The following is a 25,354-nucleotide window of genomic DNA, read 5'->3' as shown; positions in this document are numbered from 1 at the left end:
AGGTTGCAGTGAGCCGAGATGGCGGATGGCACCACTACACTCCAGCTTGGGCAACAGAGCGAGACTGTGTCAAAAAAAAAAAAAAAAAAGAAAAGAAAAAAAGAATATTAGGCCAAGTGTGGTGGCTCACATGTCTAATCCCAGCTCTTTGGGAGGCTGAGGTGGGTGGATTGCCTCAGTTTAGGAGTTTGAGACCAGTCTGGGCAACATGGTGAAACCCCGTCTCAACCAAAAATACAAAACAATTAGCTGGGCATAGTGGCGCACATCTGTGGTCCCAGTACTTGGGAGGCTGAAGTGGGAGATGGCTTGAGCATGGGAGGTGTCAGTTGCAGTGAGCTGAGATCATGCCACTGCATTTCAAGCTCGGTGACAGAGGGAGTGAAACCCTGTCTCAAAAAACCAACAAAAAACCAAAACCAAAAGCAGAAAGAGCCGGGCACAGTGGCTCACGTCTGTAATCCCAGCACTTTGGGAGGCTGAGGCAGGTGGATCACAAGGTCAAGAGATGGAGACCATCCTGGCCAACATGGTGAAACCCCGTCTCTACTAAAAATACAAAAAAATTAGCTCGGCGTGGTGGCGCATTTCTGTAATCCCAGGTACTCGGGAGGCTGAGGCAGGAGAATTGCTTGAACCTGGGAGGTGGAGGTTGCAGTGAGCTGAGATCTTGCCACTGCACTCCAGCCTGGAGACAGAGCGAGACTCCATCTCAAAAAAAAAAAAAAAAAAAAAAAAAAAAGAGAGAAAGCCATTGCCCTTGACTACCAGTGCTGCAAGGAGTTTATACACAAGCACATGGGTGGTTTCAGTGAGATCTCAGTGTGTCATAATTAAGTGCCCTAGGAGGGGCTAGGATTCAAGTTGGCCCAGGGGAGACTTTAGACGTAGGGGAATGGCCTGTTAGGCTGTTCAGCTGACAGGAGAGAAAGGAGAGAAGAGGGTTGGTCACAGTAACCTTGAGTCTAGATTAGGGCAGAAGGGCTAATTCTTGAAACAAACATTCTGCAAGAGCCCATTCTGGGCAATGTTGGATACACACTGATGTCTGCGACAGTCTTGGTCTCTTCCTTTACTGGGTTTCCTATGCAGTCCTCACTAAACAGACCTGTCACCAGACAGTAATAGATGAAAATGGTTAGGGCTGTGAAGGGGGGCGGGGGGCATTGGTCAGAGTTATTAACACCGACTGATGGGGAAGACCGTGAATTAGGAATACTGAGCAGCAAGTTCCAAGCTAGAAACCAATTAAGATAGGGCTAGTTCCAGCAGTAGGTTTACCTCTCGGAAAACGAAAGCCCACTCCAGCCCGGAGACAGAGCGAGACTCCATCTCAAAAAAAAAAAAAAAAAAAAAAAAAAAAAAAAGCAGCATTTGCCCAAAACACACAGACTGAGGTGGACCCAGGATTCAACTCTCAGCCAGGCATTTTTCTCACTTACTAATGCATACAATTGCCAAGCTATATGCCATACTGGAACCCAAATTCAGGAGGCAGCACAATCCCCTACGAGAGAGGAGGGGCAGGGAGCCAGATGCCTCACAGCTGTCCAGTACAACTAGCTAATATACGGATCAGGATCTGTGCAAAGCTCTTTTCTTGCAGGGTGATTTTTTTTTTTCTTTTTTTGAGACGGAATCTTGCACTGTTGCCTGGGCTGGAGTGCAATGGCACGATCTCGGCTCACTGAAACCTCCGCCTCCCGGGTTCACGCGATTCTCCGGCCTCAGCCTCTCAAGTAGCTGGGATTACAGGCACCGCCACGCCGGGCTATTTTTTTTTTTTGTATTTTGAGTAGAGACGGGGTTTCATTATGTTGGCCAAGCTGGTCTCGAACTCCTGACCTCGTGATCCGCCCGCCTTGGCCTCCCCAAGTGCTACGATTACAGGGGTGAGCCACCGCGCCCGGCCGCAGGGTGATTTTAAGGCCTTTATGGGCCTTATAAAATGTTATATCCCAGATTCACTGGAATATGTACGATGAGAGCAGGTGGCATTAATATTTTGCAGTCATGAACTAATTTGTAAAAACCGTTTTGTTTACATTAAAATAGTTCAAAAGCCAGCGACACAGGGATGATTTTCCATTTAGCAGATGTGGATACTGAGGCACAGAAAACGGTCAAGCCTTCTGCCCACAGTCACCAGAAAGGAGGAAATTCAAATCTCGGGTTGTGTGGCTTCAGAGCCTGAGCTCAACCATGACGAGTTCACTGAAAAGGAAACCCCTCCTAACTCACTCCCGCTCCGGATTCCTTTAAGAACACAGAACGAAGTAAAACAAGATCAAAGCGTATGTAAATACGGACTAGAGGCTGCCGGGAAATAATCGCTGCGGTGAGTCCCTAGGGAAAGCAGCTGTCGGAGTCCTACTGCGCCTGCGTAACCCCATCTCGGCTTTCCGCCCCACGCCTTAGCGAGGCCAATCTCTAACCCACACAGGCCCAAAGTTGTCTAATGTGCGCAGGCGCCCTGCTGTGAGCCCGCCTCCTTCTCTGCCCTGCGCTTGCGCTCTTGCTCTCTCAGAGTTCTTCTCCGGCTCTTTGTACGTCACTTCCTGTTTGTGGCGCGAGAGGGCGGTATTTCCGTCCAGAGGGTGGGAGGGGGCGGTAAGCGGGGGCTGGGGGGAGGGGGCGGGGGGGCCGCGCCGCGCGAGCCGTTGGGCCTGGCTCGGAGAAGGCGTCGCCGCCGCCGCTGCGGGCTCCGTAGCCACTGCCGGGAAACACAAGGAACGGGAACCAGCGCAGCGTGGCGATGGGCGGGGGTAGAGCCCCGCCGGAGAGGCTGGGCGGCTGCCGGTGACAGGTGAGTGCGCCAGCGCGTGTCCCCGAGCGCCCTCCCCCCGCGATGGTCGCGTCCGGGCCCCCCGCGGTGCCGCGATGGGCTGTACCACCCGTGCCCGCCGGGGGGACCGCGGCCCTCGAGCCCCCCCTTCCGGAGCTGAGTGGGGGTGGCCGAGAGGGGGCGGTGGGACCAGCCGCGGGGGGCCGGGGGAGGTGGCGGCGGGCCGTACCACTGAGGCGGCGAGGGGAGCGCTGCGAGTGTGCGGGACAGGGAGCGCAGGCCCCAGCGTGCGCGGGCCGGGGGCTGGACCCGTGGGGCGCGGCGGGCAGATCGAGCCTGGCGTGCGCGGGCTAAACTCTCGAGGGGGCGCGCTGCATCAAGTGTAGAGGGGTGTACCTTTTTGGCGCTGTGGAAGCCGTTGCTGTGCTGTATTTACAGGGGTGGGGGTTCTTGGGAGCATGCTTCCCGAAGTGTGGCTGGGTAGTATCACCACGGCGTTGGGGGAGCCCTGCTTAGAACGTAGGGGAGCCCAAATCAGAGGAGGACTGTGATGTCTGTGATCTTTAAGGGACTGGGACGGGGCGGGACAGGCCCTAGTGGATTTTAGGGGCGTATTTTGGGAGGACTGTGATTCCGATTGGTGAGAAGGGGTTTCTGTTTCTTGTATTTGACGTGTGTGGGGTTGGGGGTTTACACTGAGCTCAGCCTTTATTGAACTTCTTAACGACTTTGGAGGGAACGTCATGGTTCCTGGGGTGCTTTGGACCACGGAGGTGCTGCTCTGGATTCCATTACCCTCTCAGATTTTTCACCAGGCAGTAACAGTTCTTTCCTTCCATAGGGGAGGGAGGAAAGCTGCGTTGGAAGTCACTGAAGTTGTCTGAGCTTTAGGCTCCACATTCGGAAGAGGAAGAGGGATTAGGCTTGGATTTGAGGAGCCGTGCCCCTGGACCAGCTTGTTAAAACTTGGGAGGAAGGAGTGTTTGGGGGAACACCTCTTCCCCCCGGGAAAGCTTTCTGGGGGCATCTTGATCTTAGGATTGTGAGGACCTCTTCTCATTTGGAGACCTCTTGGGCTCAGCAAGATGCCTGGGCTGGAGTAACTAGGGCCTCCAGTGGGCTGCTTTTCAACCTCATCCACTCCTACTTTTCCAGAGAAGCAGGAGTTCACTCGTGGGCTGACCTTGGTTGGCAGTGGATGTGAAGGGTCCGGGAACCAACGCAGACCATTACATGCTCCTCTGTCGCTGGCCACGAAGCTGTTTGTGTCTCCCGGTTACCAGATCAGTCACACATCATGTTTACACTTCCCACCAAGGCAGTCACAGTTGGCCTTGCAGTGAGGCCGGGAGTTGTTTTCCCAGCTGTTCCTCTTTGCATAGGCCAAGGGGACTTGGAGGGGGGTGCCCCTGGCCCAGCCTGGCCCAAGGAGGAAGGCTGCTCTGAAGGGCTTCGGACAGTCGATCCCCCGTGGATCTGGTGTCTTATTGTGGTCTGTGGACTGGTGCTGGGAGCAGCCAGCCCCAGAGGTCTGTGGCCAGTGTCCCTGCTCCCTAGGCCAGATCATGACCTTGGCTTGCCCTGTAGCCTTTGCTCTGGGTCTGGAGTTCCCGGAGGACTGGCTGCAGTCCCTGATTGACCCAGCAGACCTGGGCTGGTGATGTGGTCGGAGGGGGCAGACGGTTGCCCCTAGTCCGCAGCAGTGATTTCCAAGCTGACTGGCTTCCGTGCCTTGTGGTTCTGGGGAGAAAGGTCCCACAGTCTGTGAGGCAGTAGGGGCTCTGTATAATTTTTCTCCACTAGGGTTTTGTTCCTCTGGTCCTCTCCTTCTGCCACCTTTTAGAGGCTTTGCCTGATGGGGCTAACAGCGGCAGTGAAAACAGTAATCACGAAATTGATGGCTGACAGTAACTGAATGCATTCTGTGGGCCACACACTGTTTGGAATGCTTCTTAGAGATAAACTTGCTGAATACTTGAATTCTAGAGCTGTAGGCGCTGTTGTTATGCTTTCCCTTTTAGATGAGAAAACAGCAGCTCAGAGAGGCAAATCATTTCCAGAGCTAGTGGATGCCCAGTGTTTATAGCATTCACCCCATGCCAGGCGTGTGACAGGGCTTTTGCACATGTGACCTCACTTAAGTCTCAAAACGTACCTGTGGTTAGGCCTATTTGGTGGAGAGCTACAAGCTAGTTAGAAGTGTGATACCATTTTACAGATGAGGAATCATTTCACTCACTGTGAAGTGTAAAGATTTCCCTGAGGTCTCATAGCTGAAGTGGTAGAGGTGTGATGTGAGCCCTTGGCCCACCTTGGCCTCAGATCCTCTTGTCAAGGAGAAACTGGAGCAGTGGCTTTTGTCTATGAGCATATACTCTGCCCAGCCCTGTGCTTCGGGTTTTATATGGTATTTGTGTCCTTTTTTTGCAGTCTGAAATTGAAGTTCAGAGGAAGAATTGCCTTCCCCCAGGTCTTATCAGACCCTATGGGCGCCAGGGTGGGATTTGAACCCAGGTCACTGAGCCCCTAGTGCCATGCATTCCTTGCTCACCAGGTTCCAGGCTGGGTGAAAGGAAGGAAAGACATAGGATAGAGTCACCTCTGTCCTCTGTCCTCCACCTATAGAGGTGAGTATCCTATGTCTTTCCTTCCTCTCACCCCTGAGTCTCAGGCTGCCCTGAGCACCTCTGCCTGCAGCCAGTCCAGCAGTTCTTGGTCCTTCCTCAGAGTGGAGCCAGGGCATCCTTTAACGCTGGGCAGGTGTGTGCTGGGAGAAGAAGACAGCAGGAGAGCCATGCGGGAGGTGACACAGCTACCAGGGACCTGCGTTGGCTAGCGGCAGGATGGAGAAGTGGGTTCTAGCTCTGTGGCCTCAGACCACACTGTTCACTCCCATACATTGGTCTCAGAAGGACACCCACCTTGGGCTGTTGTGAGGATTAAATGAATTAATCCACGAGAAGCTCCGAGAACGGTGCCTGGCACTGTGTAAGTCTTGGTTGGCAGTCATGATTATGTTATGGAACTGAGGCATCCAGCCTCCCCCACCCCCTACTTTTGGTCCCCTTGAGCATTCCAGGATCCAGCTCCCCAGCCTGGCCCAGCTAGGATCCAGAACTTCGATGTTCTGGTTTCCAGCCTCTGTAAAGAGCTGCATGGAAGCGAGTGAGAGCACAGGGTTCAAATCCAGCCCTGCCACTCCATGGTTGTGTGATCTTGAGCAGGCTTCCCAATCCTTCTGAGCTCCTTTCATCATCGGTGTCATGGGGAGGATGATAATTCCCACCTGATAGGATTATTGTGAAGGTTGAGTGGATTAATTTGTGGGAAGCATTCATAACTATGCTGGCATACAGTAAGCCTACCTGAAACGTCTCCTCACTGAGAAGAGTGCCCGACACATGGTGAGCCGTTGGTATATCTTAGCAATTGTAATTCTTAGTATTTCTGCCAGGACTTTGAAGGCCCTTGCCAGTTCACAGAACCGTGTCAGAGAGCACTAGGAGGAAATCAGGGCTGAAATTAGCATCTCAGTTTTCCAGATGCAGAAACAGAGGTCGGAGGAGACATGCAATCAAGACAGAACTGACAAGGGCAGCTCCTGGGCTCACTCCACTTCTACACAGTGACTTTGCAGCCCTGAACCCCTGCAAGGTAGACACATTTGAGTCTTTTCAGAGGTCAGGCTTTGCTTTTTTTTCTTTTTTCTTTTGAGACAGGGCCTCACTCTGTCACCCAGGCTGGCGTGCAGTGGTGTGATCACAGCCCACTGCAGGCTTGACTTCCTAGGCTTAAGTGATCCTTCCACCTCATACTCTTGAGTAGCTGGGACTACAGGTGCATGCCACCATGCCCAGTTAATTTTTAAATTTTTTTGTGGAAACAGGGGTCTTGCTGTGTTGCTCAGGCTAGTCTTGAACTCCTGGGCTCAAGTGATCCTCCTGCCTCAGTCTCCTGAGTAGCTGGGACTATAGGTGCATGCCACTGCCCCTGTCCACCACAGCTCGCAGTTCCAGGAGTGGCAGGAAGGCTGGGCTTGGGCAGGAGAGCAGCAGAAGTGCCTGCAGGGGTTGCCAGGGGCTGTGCTGCACTGGCCTGTGGGCCTGGGTGAGAGGCGAGGATGGATCCTAAGGGTATTGTGGAGCCGAGGAAAAGGTTTCACTCACCCACCACCATTTACTGAGCGCCTCCTGTGTGCCAGCGTTGCATCAGTACTGGAAATACAGCGGTGTGCTTGTCAAAGTCCCTATCCTTGTGGGGCTGAGGGAGGCCAACCCGAAACAAGTGAATAAGCAAGGAGCCGGTTAGAAGGGGAGGTGCTAGGCAGCGAATTCAAACCGGGTGACAGACTGGGCACTTTAGATGCATGCGGCTGCGCGGAGGGCCTCTAAGCTGATCCCAGTTTGGCAAGGTGAGGCAGTCATGTGGGATGGGAGGAGAAGGAACAGCCCTCCAGGTGGAGGGAACTATAGTGCAAAGGTCTGAAGGGAGGACAGAGCTTGGTGAGGTGCAGGGACAAACCTCACGGAGGCCTGTGTGGCTTGGCAGAGCGAGGGAGCAGGGAGGAGATGAGTCCAGGGGCTGCGGGGCAGGCAGGGCCCTGTCACTGGGAGCCTTGTGGACTGTCTGTGAAGGAGTTTGAAATTTCAGCAGGAACAGCCTGGTCAGATTTAGGGTGTTAGTAGGTGACACAGGAGAGGGTCACAGGCTCCTGCCTGGGGGGGTGGGTAGATTTAACTGAGCGGAGCAGGGCGTTTCACAGGCCTCCCACTTCCCCTCGGGTAGCATCACTGCCTTACAGCCAGCAAAGGTCCGAGGGTTGCCTCCCTCTCCTGTGGTTTTCACACCGTGTTCCCCAGAGCCCGTGGCTGTTACTTTTAGGGAAAGAGGAGGGGAGGCTCGTTGGGCTGATTTCTCTGCCCTTCCCTCCCCAACCCAACCAGCCGGACTAATACTGAATAGCAACGCAGAGCAGCAGTCACACCTGATACAGACAGCACCCGCTGACCCTGCGTCCACGCTACAGTGGGCCTGCAGGCCTGCACCATTCCCGGTGCTCCTCTGGAATTGGAAAGAGCAGGTCTTGTGACTGGCGCCCAGCACCCAGGTCTCTGGCGGGCCTCAGGTGTGGTTGATATTACGAAGGCAAAATAAATGAGGGCCAGGTTGAGAGTGTGGGCATGTTTCTCCACTGTAGCTGGGTGATCAGGGAGGACCTCCCTGAGGAGGTGACGTGTGGGCAGGGACTGGAGTGCCGTGAGAGAGCCATGGGAGTATCTGGGGGAAGACATGTTAGACCCGGGAGGAAGCTTCTCTGATTCCCGCCTTACAGCAGTGAGAACTGAAGCCTGGAGAGCCTCTGCAGCTTGTGCTGGGTCCCCCAGCCAGGAAGTGTTGGGGACAGGTTATGAATCTGGGCCTCCAGAGATTCCTGCAGCACAGCTCAGTAGCCCCTGGTGAGTGTGACTTCTGATCCCACCCATGGGCTCACCCCTAAGGCTTAGTGCAGGAGCAGACGCCCTGGCGTTTGTTTTTTTTGAGGTGTGTTCCAGGGTATCTTCCTAGAAGGAGCACAGCCTCTCAGAACAAATCTCTAGGGTCCCCAGAAACCCCCTGGGATGGGTTGGGATGGAAAGGAGTGTCTTTCAGACTTAAGCTCCGAGCCCCTGGAGGACCCAGGGACACCCCTCCCCGGGCCTCTCTTCAGCTTCCCAGAGCTCTCCGCGGAAGGCCCTCAACCACAGGCCTCCGGGCCGCACGGTGGGGTGGTTCCATGGCAGGCTCTTCTGGATAGCCAGCCAAGCAGCGAGAGGCCCAACTGGGGGAGACAGCCTGGGAGCAGGACCAGGAGGGAGGGAGCGAGTGTGGGAGGGGTGCTGGGTGGGAGCTCAGCCTGGCCCCCTTGGGGCAAGACCCACTGCCAACTCGGCACCCACAGCAGGGCCCGGGTGCTCTGAGTGTGCCGAGTAAGGGACGGCAAGCCAGGCCGGCCAAGAGGAGACTGCATGTCAGAGGTCCCCGCAGGATTTTCTTCAGCCCAGCCGTCCTGCCGGAGAAGCTCGTTCGCAGATGTTGTTTCTAAGGGTGAGGCCAGAAACCCAAGCCTTCCTTGGTTTGCCACTTCGTGGGCCCTTTCTGAACGGGCTGGGGCAGTTCCTGCTCCCCGGTTCTCCTCTCCAGCCTGGCTTTGAGTTCTTCATGGTCTGGTGGGTCATTGGTGTACCGTTACCCAGCTGGGGCTGCTGAGTGGCCTGGTCCCAGGGGCAGCTGACATGGGTGAGAACCCTGCTCCTGGCACCCCTCTTGGTGGCCGTGGAACCCTGGGGCCTTATTTCATCTCCCTGAGGTGCAGTTTGCCCAGCTGTGAACGGGAACCTTCCTGCTGAGTGGGGTGGTGGGGAGGATGTAGGGAGCTGCTGTGTTGGAAAGCACGGGCCTCCTGAGGAGGTGTGGGATGAATTTGGGCTGATGCTGCTTCTGGTGATTGCCAGACAGGACTGAAGGCACCTGAGAGTACAGAAGGGGCTCTGCGGGGCAGTGGGCACGGGCTTGTTGTTGGTCCTTGGGAGAGAGTGGTGGGGCCTGTTAGCTGATGGGAGGGCTCCAGACAGGAGTATGAATCACTCCCACCGCTGCACTCCTGCCCAGCCAGACACTGTGTATGAGCTCTACAGACCTGCACAGCAGCCTGGGAGGTGGGCAGTGTTAGCACCCCCATCTTGTAAATAGGAAACAGGCCCAGGGAGCCACATAGAATGTTGGGGTCATTCTCGTGAGTAGTTTTCTCCTCTGTGTGCTGGGCACTGCTGCAGAGCTTGAGGTGTCTGCTCTTACTCCTCTTCACCACAGCCTGGCAGCTTGCTGTCACGATTGTCCCTGTTTTACTGGGGAGGAAACAGGCATGGAGAGGTTGTTGGATTTGCCCAAAGTCCAATAGGCATGACGGTTGAACCCTGCTCTGTCAGCGAAGCTGCCTTTTGAAGAATGCCTCATCTCCTTGTCCTGCCTGCTGTGACTGGAGTTGTCGCTGTTGTCATCAGGATTTCTTTCCTGCTTTCTCTTCTCCTAGACAGACCTGGCACAAAGTAGGCCTCAGTCATCTAGAAATGACTCCATTCCATGCCTGCTCGGGAGGTGGGGTGTGGCTGCTGCTCTCCACCCCCAATACCATGGCCTTGGCCCCTCCTTTTCCCAGAGCCCAGGGGGAAGGGATGAGGATGGGAGGCACCCTGTCCCCGCTGCACTGGAGGTCTGATTGCTGAACAGCCTCAGGAGCCAGCCCTTGGCTGTTCTTGGTCATTAGTGTATTCCATCTATCACCAAATATTGATTGAATAACTACTGTGTGCCACGTGTAGTTCTGGATGCGATCAGAGGTGGCAGAGAGGTTGTGTTGACCTGTGAGTGCTTGGTGTGGCTGAAGGAGGGGACAGAGATCTAGCTGGATCTAGAGTGGAGAGAGGTTTGGGAAGGCTGCTGAGGAGCCCCTGTGATGTGAGAGCCCGAGGAGGTGGGCTGGACAGGGGTGCAGCCAGGTAAAGGCCGCAAGGGGTGGTGGAACAGCAGGCCCATGTGGTTGGAGCCGGGGGAGTGGGTGAAGGGGAGAGAGCAGGGTGGCAGGGCTCAGGGCCTAGGCTGTGGTGTGGAGCCAAGGCTTTATCCCCAAAGAGGAAGGACACAGGTGGGTGGGGAGGGACCTGTGTGGGAGAGAGCTGGCTGGATTCAGGTGGCAGCCAGGGATGGAGAAAGCAGACCATATTCTGCTTTGGAGACAGGGTCCCCTAGAGCCCAGCTTCTCATACTGGTGTCCGAAGGCCTTGGGGGTTGGGAGGAGGTGTCTTCAGGGCGTTGACTCTTTTTAGCTGTGTGTTTTCATTTAGATGATATTTTCAAAAAGTTAATAGGGGTATGTTGGAAATTATCGGGATAATTCCTTTAGAACCAAGTAGTGACAGCAGTAACCTTAGCTGCCACTCCATGGCTCTGACAGGCTCAGGATGGCCCCTCACTTCAGAGTCCTTTATGTAATTGCTACCCGTTTTTCAAGCACTGGCCTTGTCCCCAGCTGTATGTGAAGCCATCTCATTGGGTCCCCAGGACAACCCATGGTTATCAGAAAAATTATCTTTTTAAATTTTTCATTATTTTTTTGAGACAGGGTCTGGCTGTGTCACCCAGGCTGGAGTGCAGTGGCACCATCATGGCTAATTGCAGCCTTGACCTCACGGGCTCAAGTGATCCTCCCACTTCAGCCTCCTGAGTAGCTGGGACCATAGGCACGCACCATCACACCTGGCTAATTAAAAAAAAAAATTTTTTTTAAATAGAGATGGGAATCTCCCTATTTTGCTCAGGCTGATCTTGAACTTTTGGGCTCAAGTGATTCACCTGCCTCAGCCTCCCAAAGTGCTGGGATTACAGGCGAGAAGCACTGCACCTGGCCTACAAAACTTATCTTTTGAGATAACATAAACACGTGCTTGGGCAGATTGTTAAGATTCCATTCTACAGGCCAGGCACAGTGGTTCACACCTGTAATCCCAGCACTTTGGGAGGCCGGGGGCGGGGGGAGGGGGGGTGGGAGGGTGGATCACGAGGTCAGGAGTTCAAGACCAGCCTGGCAAGATGGTGAAACCCCATCTCTACTAAAAATACAAAAATTAACCAGGCATGGTGGTGGGTAATTTTTATCCCAGCTACTCGGGAGGCTGAGGCAGGAGAATCGCTTGCACCTGGGAAGCAGAGATTGCAATGAGTCAAGATCTGGCCACTGCACTCCAGCCTGGCAACAGAGCGAAACTCTGTCTCAAAAAAAAAAAAAAAAGAAGATTCCATTTTACAGATGCGGAAGCTGAGGTTCAGAGAACCTGTGTAGTGTGGAAGTGGTAGAGTCAGGATTTGAGTTGGCTAGAGGTGTGAGTTTGGGCCTGAGTCCTGTTCCAGTTCCCCAGGTAAGGCGTTGGGATGCGGGAGAGATTGGGTATAGCATGGGAGCTTCTAGCCGGGCTGGGATGATCTGGCTCCTCTTGGGCCTGTGAGAGTCACACTCCCGCCTCCTGCCTTTAGGCTCCTGGTGCTTAAGCTTAATTAGCAGGGATTCTATAGAGCTGCACTCCAGAATGGTAGCTACTAGCCATGTATGGACTTTTTTTTTTTTTTTTTTTTTTTTTGAGACGGAATCTTATTCTGTCACCTAGGCTGGAGGGTGGTGGTGCGATCTTGGCTCACTGCAACCTCTGCCTCCCGGGTTCAAGCAATTCTCTGCCTCAGCCTCCCGAGTAGCTGGGATTACAGGTGTCCACCACCACGCCTGGCTAATTTTTGTATTTTTAGTAGAGACAGGGTTTCATCATCTTGGCCAGGCTGTTCTTGAACTCCTGACCTCATGATCCACCCGCCTCAGCCTCCCAAAGTGCTGTGATTACAGGCATGAGCCATCGTGCCCGGCCTCACATATGGCTTTTTAAGTTTTAATTAATTACAATTAAATAAAAGTAAAAAGTCAGTTCTTTAGTTGCACTGGCCATCGTTCAAACGTTTAGTAACCACGTTTCCGTCGTTACGGAAAGGTCTGTGGGCTAGTTCTGCTCTGGTTGCGGCCCCTGTCCTGCACCCACTCGCTGTGACTGTGTGCATGTGACTCTCTCCCTGGGCCTCAGTTTTCCCATGTGAGGAATGGGGATAGTAACACAGGCTGGCTCTGAAGATGAACATTAATCCATGCCTGGTGCTTTGTGAGCACTCACTGAGTATTAGCCTTGATGCAGACCCACCGGTTTCTCCTTCTGCCACTGGGCCCTGTCCCGGAGCTCCCAGGGAGGTGGTGGCGATGCAGAGCGACGTGGGTCAGGGACGCCCCATGCAGTCCGAGTGGAGGGCTCCCGCGCATGTGTGCACATCAGGGACGGTAAGGGAGGGCTGGCCGGGATGTAGGAGGAGGTGACACAAGATGGGAGGTGGCCCTGTCTCTTGGGAGCAAAGGCAGAGGGAGGTGGAGGCCACTAAGGACTCGGAGGACAGGGGTCCGGGCTCCTTGGCTGTGTCCCTGCTGTCTCTCGCTGTAGGTATTCACCGAATCTCTCCCATTCTCGGTTTTCTCATCTGCTGCATACGGGTCCTCATGGTTCTCAACTGAGGCCTGTGGCGAGCCCATCAGGCCAGTGCCCAGGGCTTATTCTGAGGACAGCTCCTGGAGAGGAAGGCTGTCTCCCTAAGGACTCCTGCCCCACCCTGGGTGCAAGGGGTTCCACCTGCTGCCCCTCCCCCACTCCCCAGCTCTCCTCAGGCTGAGAGTTCCCCTCTCACTCCAAATAAGAGCCACAGTGCTGACAGTGGCCCCCAAGGCCCTGCCCAGCGGTCCCCAGCTTCCTCTCTAGCTACATCTCCCAGCCCTCCCCTTCACCAGCTCCTGTGGGTGCCTCAGCCCTGCTCCTCCCCTGCCTGCCTGCCTGCCTGCCTGCAGTGTTCCTCCTCAGGTCTTCCTCTGGCGCTCTCACCTGCTTCCGGTTCTGCTCAGACTGCACAGCCTCAGTGCGCCGTTCTGTCACCATCCTGTTTTAAATCGGAAACCCCTGCTCCCTTTCCCTGCACTGAATCTTCCGAGTGCTCCTTTTCTCCATGGCATTTGTCAGCTTTGGCTATCCTAATTTGTTTATATGTTTATTTTTTATTTTGCTGCCTGTTCCGTCATCCCCCCGGCTCCCCAATGGCAGGGAGTTCTGTTTTGGTCACTGCTGAATCCCTGGTGACCCGAGCAGTGATGACGCAGGGTTGGTGTGATATTTGTGGAATGAATGAATGCAGGACTTTTTGTTTTACCTTCACTTGGCACAAATGCTGTCGTTCTGTTCACCACTCCTGCCTTGAAATAATGAAAGCTATGGGCCCATCCCTGTGCTGAGTGGAACTGGGGACACAATGGGGGCTAGGACAGACTGTGTCCCTGCCTCGTGGAACTCACAGTCCAGTGGGAGAGGCGACATTACCCACATAGTCATGCAGGTGACAGAGGCAAGTGCTGTGAGGGGAAGGGAAGGCTGAGCTCTGAGGGTCGGCTGCTGGTGGGAGGTCAGGGAAGGCCTCCCTGAGGAAGATGGATGAACAGAGTGCCAGGCAGGGGGTACAGCAGGTGCAAAGGTCCTGGGATGTGAGAGCGGGGAGTCCTCCTGGGGCCAGGAGAAGGGGAGATTGTGTGTTGGAGCGAGCAGACGAATGAGGCTGGAGAGCAGGCGGGGCCAAGGCCAATGGCCCCTGGCAGCCTCCGTAGGGGCCTTGGACATGATCCATGGGCCCTGGGGAGAGGTCCTGAGCAGGGAAGGGACAGGGTCAGAACTGCCTGGAGGATCCTGCTGGTCGCAGCGTGGAACTCTCAGGATGTGTGCAGCCCGTGGCCAGGCAGAATAGAATATTTGACATGATTTCTGTGGGTGCTCTAAGGCCCTGGGTGGTGTGAGGGGGAAGGTGTGTTGGGGGGGTGGCAGGGAGGAGAAGGAATCTGCTCTGTGCTTATTCTTGTCCCTGTTTCTTTTGCAGCCTGCCCACGGCTTCAACCTGCCTCCAGTCCCACCTGCTCCAAGCAGACAGATGGGGCGAGTATGGGGAGTGTGGGGAGCGTGTTTAAAAGAAAAAAGAAAAAAAAAGTCTTCTTTTTTTGAGGTACCCAGACCTTTTCAGGAAAAAAAAAAAAAAGTCTCTTCCGTGCCACCTTCTCACCAAGGAGGTAGAATAGGTAAAAAATTCACCTGTTCAGAAACATACAGTATAGAAAGTGAAGTTTCCCGTGTCTCCACCCATCAGAGGAAATAATGATTTTTTTTTTTTTTTTTTTTTTTTTTTTTTTTTTTTTTTGAGACGGAGTCTTGCTCTGTTCCCCAGGCTGGAGTGTAGTGGCGCAGTCTCTGCTTACTCCAACGTCTGCCTCCTGGGTTCAAGCAATTCTCCTGCCTCAGCCTCCTGAGTAGCAGGAATTACAGGCATCCGCCACCACGCCCGACTAATTTTTGTATTTTTAGTAGAGACAGAATTTCACCATATTGGCCAGGCTGGTCTCAACCTCCTGACCTTGTGATTTGCCCGCCTCGGCCTCCCGAAGTGCTGGGATTACAGGCATGAGCCACCGCGCCCAGCCAATGATGATATAATATTTGATACGTGTTTAGCAGTTGCCCTTTCTGGCTCTTTTGGGAGGACTTTCTGTGGATTAACTCACTGAACCCTCCCAATAGCCTTAGAGGTATGTGTGGTTATTATCTCTGATATACAGATGAGGAAACAGAGGTGAAGAAAGGGAACGTGACTTGGTGACTTGCCCAGGGTCCCACAGCAGGTGACACAGCCAGGGCTGAAACGCTGGCATTTGGTTCCTGAGGCTGCCTTGACTCCTGTACCCACTCTCCTGCCTCTGTTAGTGTGGGGTATTTCCTTCGGATTTCTTTTTTCTGTGCGTGTGAGATTTAAACACATACCTCCTCATGCCCTGAAGTCTAAGACAGTGTGTCCTATAAGGTCCATTATTGATCATACAACTGCTTTTCTGAAAAGAATGCGATAGGTGAGTTTTATCCATGGATTGCGAGGTACATGCCAATCTCAGTGACGTCAGCATGTGAAACAATACACATATTGTAGAATTGAGGTGACAGGACATGTGCGTGTGTGTCTCAGAAAAGGCATCCCACCTGAGTTCTGTTGTGCCGCGAGCCTTCGTTAGCGAATGCTGATGGCCTTAGTGTCGGCACAGCGAGGCTGGTTTCTGTGTTTCCGTGCTCAGGATGGCTTGTTGTGTTGCGTGGCCAGACCCTCTTCACGCGCTGGGTGCTGTGCTGAGCCCTTCCCTGTGTGAGCCTGTGATGAAAGCCCTGCTGTCTGTCCTTGCAGGGACAGGAGGAAACAGAGGCTTGGGAGGCTAGAAAGTGGGCAAGAGAGGACCCCAGTCCAGGTCTGCCTGACTCTGAAGGCTGTGTGGCACGGTGTCGTGGGGGAGCCGGGCCACCTGTACTTCCTGAGATCAGGTCATAGGACAAGTCATTTCACTTCTGTGCCTCAGTTTCCTCATTATCATAGAAACAGTAGGAATGTCTGCCTCAGAGGGTTGCTGTGAGGGTTATATTGGTATGTACAAAGCACTCAGATGGGCCTGGCACGTGGTATGGGCTATGTGAGCCTTGCTCTTTTTAGTAGTCATGTTATTAACCAATATTATAGCACCGGACCCCTGTTGTGAGCTTTTAGATTGTTGCCAGGTTTCCCTATTTCAGCAGTACATACTTAGGACAGCGGTCCTCAGCTGGTGGTGGTTTTGTACCCCAGGAGACATTTGGTGATGACTGAAGACACGTGTGATTGTCATAACCAGGGGAGGGTGTGCTGTTGGCTTTAGTGACTGGAGACCCAGGATGCTGCCAAACCTCTTGAGGGTGCAGAAGAGTCCCCACATCAGGGATTCTCTCTCCCCAAATGTCACTAGTGCTGAGGCTGAGAATTCCCACCTTAGAACCTTTGTGCCCCGGCACTGGCATTTTCTGCAGGAGAAATTCCTCCAAGCACATGGACATTTTCCACTTTATCAATTTTACCAGAATGCCCTCACAAGACGCTGGGACCAGTTTGTAGAGTGGTGAATGACTTGTGGCAGATGAGGGAGCTGGTTCCCTCCTGTCTTGCCCCAGGTGCCTTTCTGCTGAGTTCCCATGAGCAGATGCCACCTGTTACACCACTAGTTCCTGTTGTCTTTGGCTTTTTTTGAATGTTTTTTTTTTTTTTTTTTTTTTAAGACAGAGTCTGGCTTTGTCACCCAGGCTGAAGTGCAGTGGCACAATCTCAGCTCACTGCAACCTCTGCCTCCCAGGCTGAAGTCAGCCTCCCATCTCAGCCTCCCAGGTACCTGAGACTACAGGTGCACACCGCCGCGCCTGACTACTTTTTATATTTATATTTTTATTTTTTTGGCAGACACAGGGTTTCACCATGTTACTCAGGCTGGTCTCAAACTCCTGGGCTCAGGGGATCCTTTCGCCTTGGCCTCCCAAAGTGCTGGGATTACAGGTGTGAGCCACCATGCCCGACCAGTTTTTTTTTTTTTTTTTAGTTTGTTTCTTTGTTTTTTGAGACGCAGTTTTGCTCTGTCTCCCAGGCTGGAGTGTGGTGATGCAGTCATAGCTCACTGCAGCCTCAACCTCCTGGGTTCAAGCAGTCCTCCTAGCTCAGCCTCCCAAGTAGCTGGGACTACAGTGTGCGCCACCACACCTGGGTAATTTTTGTATTTTTTGTAGAGATAAGGTCTTGCTATGTTACCCAGGCTGGTCTTGAACTCCTGGTCTCAAGAGATACTCTTGCTTCAGCCTTTAAAAGTTCTGGGATTACACACGTGAGCCACCACGTCCAGCTTCCTGTTGTCTTTGAATTTATCTCCTGAGCAAGTCTTCCTCTGAGCACTGTGGAAAGGCACAGATCTGAGTGCAGGCGACAGAGGCTCCTGAGGAGGTCGCTGCCACCTCCCCAGTGAGCCTCCGCAACACTAGGAAGGGAGCCCCACCCACCAGCTCCAGCTCCAAGAGACGCAGATCTCTGCCTCCCCACCTGCCTCCCTAGCCCGTCTGTGCTGTCTGGCATCAAAACCAGGTCAGTGAGAGGGGGCGAGAGAAAAAGGACTTAGTAAGTGGCAAGGAAAGGAATTGAGCTTATTTTGAGCCTGTTCTGGGCACAGGGCTTCACTCTGTACACGTTCATTCCACAGATACTTAAGTACCCACTCTGTGCCCAGCACCATACAAAGCTCTGGGGAACCAACTGTGACCAAGGCAGCCAAGGGTCCTGCCTTCGCTGTGCTGATGTTCCAGTGCGGGTGGTGGGCAGTTAGCGTAAACAAACACATACAGTAACATCGGTGGTGATGGGTGCTTGGGGAAAATGAAGGGTAAGGGTAAGGGGAGGTAGGGTGGGCGTGCTTTGCCTAGGGAGGTTAGGAAGGCTTCTCAAGAAAGGGATGTGAGCAGAGGCTGAAGAGAGTGGGGCGGGGCCCGAGTTTCCACCTGAGGGTGCAGTGTGTACAAGGCCCTGAGGTGGACTGTCCTGGTGTGTCCTGGCACTGCTGAAGTGAAGTGCCTTCAGAGAAGCAAAGGGGGATAGTGCAGGCTGCGTAGGGTCCTGGGGCTGCTTTTACGCTGCACGGCGGTGGGTTCGAGCAGAGGGAGGGGTAGGAGCTGACTCAAGTGGTCACAGGGCTCCAGACTGCAGGAGGGGCGTGGGCAGAGTGCTGTCTGACTTCTTTCATTCTGTAACGTTCTCTCACCCCTTCTCTGCTGTATTTAGCAACAGTTCAGTCCTTTTCGTTGCTGAGTAGTGTTCTACTGTGGATCTACGTGTTTGTTTATCCATTCTCTCGTGGGTGGACTCCCGGTCTGTTAACCAGTTTGGGGTTACTGTGAGTATTGCCGCTGTCAGCATTCTAGTACAAGTCTTTTGCACGTACACTAATGTCTTTGAGAGGAATTGCTAGGTCATGGGGTAGGCATATATTGAGCTTTAATTTTGACTGCTTAACAGTTTTCCACAGTGGTTGAACCATTTTGCAACTCCCACCAATAGTGAGTAAGGGTTCTGGTTCCTCTGCATCCTTGCCAGCACCTGGCCTTGTCAGTTTTTAAAATTCGAGCCATCCCAAGTAGGTGGTTGTAATTTGCATTTCCCTGTAACTAATGAGATTATGTGTGTTTCTTGGTTGTGTGGGTGTCCTCTCCTGTGAGGTGCTCTTGCTCTTTTTACCTTGCCTCCCAGGTGGCTTGCCTTTAGTCAGCAGCTGCAGCTCTGGCCCAGGCCCTCAGAAGACTCATGCCCAGGCACCTTAGGAAGTAGTGAGTGGGGTGGGGCCGTGCAGGGACTCCCCTCGGCAGGGCGTGCTGCGGGGGTTCCACAGACAAGTCTCTGTCCCCCCGCCTGGTGTCCTCCGTCGGCAGCCCCCCAGTGAGCAGGCCATCTTCTTGGCTGCAGTGGCTGGTATTTCATCACCACAGGACTGCGTCACGAACACCTCAGATGAGGCGCCACCCTCAGTAGGAGGACAGGGAACTATCCAGGCGGGACGCAGGGGATCTTCAACTCCTCCGCCTGCTCTCCCTCCAGCTGTGCTGATTCCTTAGTTGCTGAGATGAGATTGTAAAAAGCAACTCTGTTGATCCCAGCAGCGGCCAGGGCCTCCACTGCTTCTCGGCTGGGAGACCCAAGGTAAACAGCTTCCCTTCTCTGAGCTTCTGTCCTCACCTGGGCATGGTCACCGACTATCTGATGGGGTGTTGGGAATATTCAGGAGTGACTCCATGGGAGCACCGGCACCCTGCCCAAGGCCACGCAGCTGGCGGTGGCTCTCGGACTCTGGAACCCTGACCGCTCTTGGTCACGCCTGTCTGCCTTTGCTTCTCTCTGGAGTAACGGCAGCCGTGCGTTTGGCTGTTCACTGGGTACCACGCAGTAGGCCGAGTCCTGGGCCCACAGTGGGTGCTTTAGTGCTGCCAGTAGCCCCAGTGCTACTGCATCACGGGGGCCCTAAGAGTCAATGTCCGTGGGCTGCTGTGGGCCAGCGAGCGGGGAGATGGGACATGGAGCCCCGGTTCTATTCCCTCCACATCAGCCCTTCCTTTGGACTCTGAGTTCTCCCTCCCAGCGATGTGGGAAGTATTTTGAACTGAGCTTGCATCAGGGAAGGCGTGGTGTAGGTCCGTGTAGGGGATGGGCTTCTCTCAGTCCCAACCATAGCCCAGAAGGCCCTTGGTGTTCTCCCCTGTCCACCTCTCCCTGACTTTCCGCTCACCAGGCCCCCTCCTGCCTCAGGTCCTTGCATTTTGTGTTCCCCTGCTGAAATGCATTTCCTCATGTGTCTACACAGCTCACTCCCTCAGTTAACTCGGGCGTCTGCTCACAAGTCCCCCACACCAAGCTAACATCCTCTTCTTCCCACTCTCCAGCCTCCCCATCTCCTGATGATTTGTGTCTCTGTGTATTTTTCTGCCCCTCCCACCAGACTGTGAGCCTCAGGAAGGCAGGGCTGTGTCTCAGTGACATTCTATTGCTGGTACCATCTGGAGCCTAGGATGCACCCCAGAAAAGATTGGTGTCGTGAAGAGAGTCTGGTAGTGTGTCCCTGGCTGTGTCTGTTCCCGGGGTGGGGATCCGTTGTGGGCATTTGGCCTCTTTCTTCCTTTGCTCATTAGATATCAGATGCTTTGCTGGTGCACTGCCTTAGCGTTTATGGGTGTTGGGAGGGTTGCTTCGAGGGTGCACAAAGCGCACACAGTGCAGCCTCTGAGGTGGGGAAGCCTTCCTGGAGGAGGCACTGGTTTAGCTGAGACCTCAAGGAAGAGGGAGAAGAATGCCCAGAAGGAGGCCCTGTCCCTGATGGAGGCCAGAGGGCAGTGCTTGAGTGACAGAAGCGTAACACGGAGAGTGGGGTGGGGCGGAGAGGTTGGAGAGGTCAATGTCATGGTCCTTAGCCTTTCCCGAGGGCTTTCTAGGTGCACGTCTCAGCTCATGCACCTGGAACGCAGGGCAGCAGAGGCCAGGTCCTGAAGGGTCTTGGATCCTCAGCTGAGGAGTTTGGCTGTTTTCCTCGTAACACCAGGGAGCCACAAAGGGTTTTGAGCAGGAGAAAGCTTCAGCGTTGAGGATCCCTCTAGCTGCTGAATGTGGGGTGAGTGGGAAGGGAGCAAGAGTGGAGCGTAGGAACTCGGGGAAGAGGTGGGGGCAGACCCGACTAGAGCCAGGCCGCCGGCAGGATGGGGAGAGGTGGTCATGTTAGAGGTTGACGCACAGAACAGTGAGAGATATAGAAATACATACATATTTATGTTTTTTGAGACAGGGTCTCATTCTGTCACCCAGGCTGGAGTGCAGTGGTGCGATCAAGGCTCACTGCAGCTTTGACCTCCCAGGCTCGAGTGATCCTCCTGCCTCAGCATCTCGAGTAGCTGACATTTCAGGTGCACACCGCCATGCCTGGCTAATTTTTTAGTTTTTAATTTTTTTGTAGAAAAAATTACATAGACAGGTTCTCACTACGTTGCCCAGGCAGATCTCAAACTCCTGGGCTCAAGGGATTCTCCTGCCTTCCTCCCAAAGTGTTGGGATTATAGGCGTGAGCCACTGCCCAGCTGAGATGTGGGGGATGTTGAGGATGGAGAGTGTGGCAGTCCTGTGTGTTGGGGTTGTGGGGTGCCGGGCATGTTGCTGGCGAGGGGAGCCCCTTATTGCTGCTCCCAGCCTCACATCATTGCCTTTGCAGCTTGGAGCTCGGAATGTGATTTCTCACCCTCCTGTTTACTTCCCTGTCATTGTCCATCTTGTCTTTCCTCCCGCTTCCTCCCACTTACCTCCCTTCCTTCTGCCTGGGGCCTGGGCAGCCTGCCACTGTCACATGCCAGGCAGTAGCGTGTCCGGCCCACCAGCTCCCCTGGGGCACGAGAGAAAGCTGATGCCCACGGTGTCCCTAGAGCCAGCTGCCACTTCTCTGGGGGCCACCGTAGCTCCCGACCTGCTGTCCGCAAATAACCCCAGGCTGGGAAAGGCAAAGGCGCCTTGGTCTCTGTGGACCCTGGCCAGGCCCCAGGCTCCAGGTAGGGGCCCAGCTGGCGCTGCCTTGCGCCCTCCTCCCCTCTGCTCCGGGAACCTGAGACGAAGCAGTGGCCTCGGCGTCCCTCAGTCTGTCGGTTGCTGGTCCCGGAGGACAGAAGTGGAGGTCTTGGGGTAGGGACCAGGGCCTTGGTCAAGCCTCCGGGACTGGCTGCTAGGCCCCAGACCGTGCATACGCAGTAGGTTACTTTCTTGTTCAAGATCTTGGGCTGTCTGAGACCTGTCTTTACTCTATCATCTGACCGGGGGAGGGAGGCCGCTGAGGCTTGGGGAGTGGCGTGGGATGGCATTGGGGGACGGGAGTGTGCTTAGTTTGTTGAAGGTGGCAGGTTGGTGGCTTCCTGTTTTGGAAAGAAGGGAGGGGGAGGAGAGAGAGAAAAGAGTGCGTGTGTGTGTGTGTGTGTGTGTAAGATGGGACAGGCAGATGCTGGTGGTTCTGTGTGCGCGTGTGTGCACGTGTGTGTGTGTGTGTGTGTGTGTGTGTAAGATGGTGAGGGGACAGGCAGATGCTGGTGGTTCTGTGTGCGCATGTGTGCACGTGTGTGTGCGTGTGTGTAAGATGGTGAGGGGACAGGCAGATGCTGGTGGCTTTGCGCACTCAGGTGCCCTGGGCTGTCTGATTCATACTGGGTTACCTCAGTGTTGGGCCATAGGAGTGACACGGGGGACAGGGCACGGCTACCTCGATGCTCGCTCAGTCAGGAGTGACTGTGGTTGGAGGGGCCACCTCCCCCCAGCATGAGTGTCCTGAGTTCGGGGTCTGGCCTGCGCTTAGGCCAGGGAGCTCTGCTTCCCCAGATTGGGGTCTCTGGGGACATGGCCACATCTCTCTGCTCAGAATGGATCCCTGAGAGCAGGGCTCCACGCCACCCTTGCTGGCCTTACCCTTTGCCGAGTGGGCAGAGCAGCCAGAGGGCCTCAGAGCTCGGTGTCCTCAGGGAAGGGGCTGGTGTGGAATCCCCTCCCACCCTGACCAGCTCCTCTCTTGTCTTGCAGACTGTGCCCTGTCCACAGCGCCTCCTGCATGTCCTGCTGCCCTGAGCTGTCCCGAGCTAGGTGACAGCGTGCCACGCTGCCACCATGAACGAGGTGTCTGTCATCAAAGAAGGCTGGCTCCACAAGCGCGGTAAGAGGCCGCTTTTGCCCGCCAGATTGCTTCCTTCTCCCACGCTGGCTCCTCGTGGAAGCTGTGCCCCGAGAGGCAGAGGCAGAGGGTCTTACCAGCCTGAGGAGCCAGCATTCCGCAGCCCCAGACCCACAGCTGCTTATGCCCCTGTTTCATGGACTCCTTCAGCGGTCACCTGGGCAGGAGAGTGGGGATCTGCCTGTGCATGAGTGAGCTCATTCATAGCCCCATTTTATAGATGAAGAAACTGAGGGCCAGAGAGGGGAAGTCACATCACTGAAGTAACACAGTGAGGCAGTATTCAGCATTCATTCAGTTAGCAAGTATTCATTGACTGTGTGCTGTGCCAGTTAGCCCTGGGCTCCAGGACACAGTGGTCCTCTGATGGAGCTTACGTTCCAGTGGGGGTGGGGCAGACAGTAAATAAGTAGACATGGAATGTTGAGGTGGCGAGTGCTGGGGTGAAAAGTGGGAACTGTGAGTGAGGGCAGTGGGCTGGGGGCGGGGGGGCATGGAGAGGCTGCCCTGAGGAAAGGGCAGTGATCAGAGGCCTGGAGCCTGGAGGAGGTGAGGCACTGGCTGGGCAAGGGTGTCCCAGGGAGAGGGACAGCAAGGACGGGGGCTCCCAGGTGGGGATGTGCCTGGTGTTTTCTGGTAACAGCGTGGCTGGCGCAGTGTGAGCGAGGGCGAGCTGGGGGAGGCAAGCAGGGGAGCAACGCAGGGTCCAGCCATGTCGCGCCCGCAGGCCATGGAAAAGGACCTTGGCTTTGGCACTCCAGACAAGAGCAACCCTGTGATGTCGTGAGCTGATGCATGATCTAATCCATTTGTACTAGTGGGGAGCTGAGGTCCCCTTTTAGTGAAGTTAGGACAGGAAAGAGACCCTTTTTGACCCCAGGGCTGTTTGTCCCCAAGTGGCTGCCAAGCAAGACTGGGAGGCAGATGGGGAGAAGTGCCACGTGCTGAGAGACGACTTTGTCCCGGGCCAGCTTCCATGGGCCTCCCCCTGGGAGGAAGGGCCCCAGGTGTGGGGGTGGCTGCCCTGTGAGCACTTGGCATTCATTCAGCAAACACGAGCTGAGCAGCGCCTGTGGGCCAGGCACCGTTCTAGGTTCCGGGGTCCAGCAGTGAGCCAAACAGGCAAACAGCCCATCCTCGTGTTGGTATCTTGGGCGCTGATGGGGGAGGCAGACAGCTCACAGGCAGACAAGCGTGTCACACGGTGGCGCGAGCCATGGAGGAAAAACAAGCAACGTGAGGATGGGAGGGCCTGAGGCAGACAGGGTGTCCAGAGGGGGCTTCGCTGAGAAGGGGGCATCTGAATAAAGGCCTGAAGGAAGTCGGGGAGTGAGCCTCACAGTTATGCCAGAGGCGACAGCCAGTGAGTCCTGAGTAAGTGATCTTGTTCAGAGAGGAGCAGGAGGCTGACGGCGCTGGCGCCACAGGCATCGGGAAGAGCCGTGCATCCTGCACTGTACCAGCCTGCAGACAGGGAGCAGCCATGAGGGATGGAGGCCCCTTCCTGGGAGCAGTCTCCGCACCTGACTGAGCAGAGGAGATTGGTTTCCTGCTGCTCTTTCTGGACAGAGATGGCTTTCAAGGTCCCTTGGCCTAGTCCCCCAGCCTGAGCCTGGAGTTTGGGGTTGTCGATGGAGCTTCCTGAGCCTTGGCAGCTATCAAGGTTCTAACCTTGGTTTGCTGCTTCCTCTTGGTGTAACTGTGGGCAAGCCATGTCACCTCACTGAGCCTTGGTTTCACATCCGTAAAGTGGGTTAACGAGCCAGACCTCTGATGTCATCAGCTCTACGAGGGTAGGCATTTTCATGGGGCTTCTTCACAGTGGTATCCCCAGCACGTCTAAAAATGGTGGGCATATAGTAGGCACTCAGTAAATGGTTGAATGAATGTTTGGCATGGTGAGTGGGTGGTATGCTAGTACACAGGGTCATGGGCTCCTGTCCCGTGGCCTGCGCGTGCGGAGGCTGTGGCTCACTAGGCTGGACTGTGAGAGCCTTGGGATGGGTGCGGAACTGTCGGAGGGGCAGGGGTTACTGATGGTATTACATGAGTCTTGGCCTCTCTTGGGTCTTGAGTGTCCCCATTCATGTTACAAGGGGCCAGATGACCCAGCCACAGGCCTGCTCTGTCATCTGGGATGGCCTAACTCTGACACACCTGTCTCAGGTTTGTACCCTACACACACGCATGTGCACACCTGCACTCTTTGGCCTTTTCAGTGCCCATCTTTCTGAGTAGCAGCTGGCAGAGGTGGGCAAGGTGAGGTGGGCCCTGGGGTGCCCGGCCTTGGGGTGATATATTCTATATTTAACTTTTTGAAGAAGGAGCTGCACCATTTTATATTCCCACCAGCAGTCCATGAGGGTGTCAGTTTATATCCTTGCCAACACTTGTTTTTTTTCATTACAGCCATCCTTGGGCATGTAAAGTTGTACCTCATTGTGTGTGTGTGTGTGTGTGTGTGTGTGTGTGTTTTCTTTTTTCGAGACAGAGTCTTGCTCTGTCTTCCAGGCTGGAGTGCAGTGGCGCGATCTCAGCTCACTGTAACCTCCGCCTCCTGGGTTCAAACAATTCTCAGGCCGCAGCCTCCCAAGCACTGGGACTATAGGTGTGCACCACCATGCCCGGCTAACTTTTGTATTTTCAGTAGAGATGGGATTTGACCGTGTTGACCAGGCTGGTCGTGAACTGTTGGCCTCAAGTGATCTGCCTGCCTCGACCTCCCTAAGTGCTGGGATTACAGGTGTAAGCCACCCCGTCATTGTGATTTTGTGTAAGCCTTCATTGTGATTTTGATTTATGTTTGC

The 25,354-nt window shown here is 54.6% G+C and overlaps 1 protein-coding gene across 6 annotated transcripts in view; it reads left to right on the top strand.

The window, feature by feature from the left end:
* Positions 1–2,598: 2,598 nt before the first annotated feature.
* Positions 2,599–25,354, top strand: part of AKT2 (AKT serine/threonine kinase 2) — a 52,970-nt gene continuing 30,214 nt past the window's right edge. The window contains exons 1-4 of one of the 6 annotated variants that reach the window (XM_050769113.1): positions 3,169–8,241; positions 8,724–8,869; positions 14,318–14,440; positions 22,400–22,529. In XM_050769113.1, the coding sequence (XP_050625070.1) occupies positions 22,484–22,529 (46 nt within the window). In that variant the 5' untranslated portion in view covers positions 3,169–8,241; positions 8,724–8,869; positions 14,318–14,440; positions 22,400–22,483. Of the gene's footprint in view, positions 2,807–3,168; positions 8,242–8,318; positions 8,870–14,317; positions 14,441–18,017; positions 19,007–21,193; positions 21,583–22,399; positions 22,530–25,354 lie in introns of those variants that run through there. The other 5 variants (XM_050769112.1, XM_050769109.1, XM_050769114.1 and 2 more) reach the window with 5 other exon arrangements.

This window comes from Macaca thibetana, chromosome 19, assembly GCF_024542745.1.
Source record: "Macaca thibetana thibetana isolate TM-01 chromosome 19, ASM2454274v1, whole genome shotgun sequence".
Classification (NCBI taxonomy): Eukaryota; Metazoa; Chordata; class Mammalia; order Primates; family Cercopithecidae; genus Macaca; species Macaca thibetana.
Note: the sequence above shows the minus strand (reverse complement) of the source record. Positions and strands in the feature narration are given on the sequence as shown.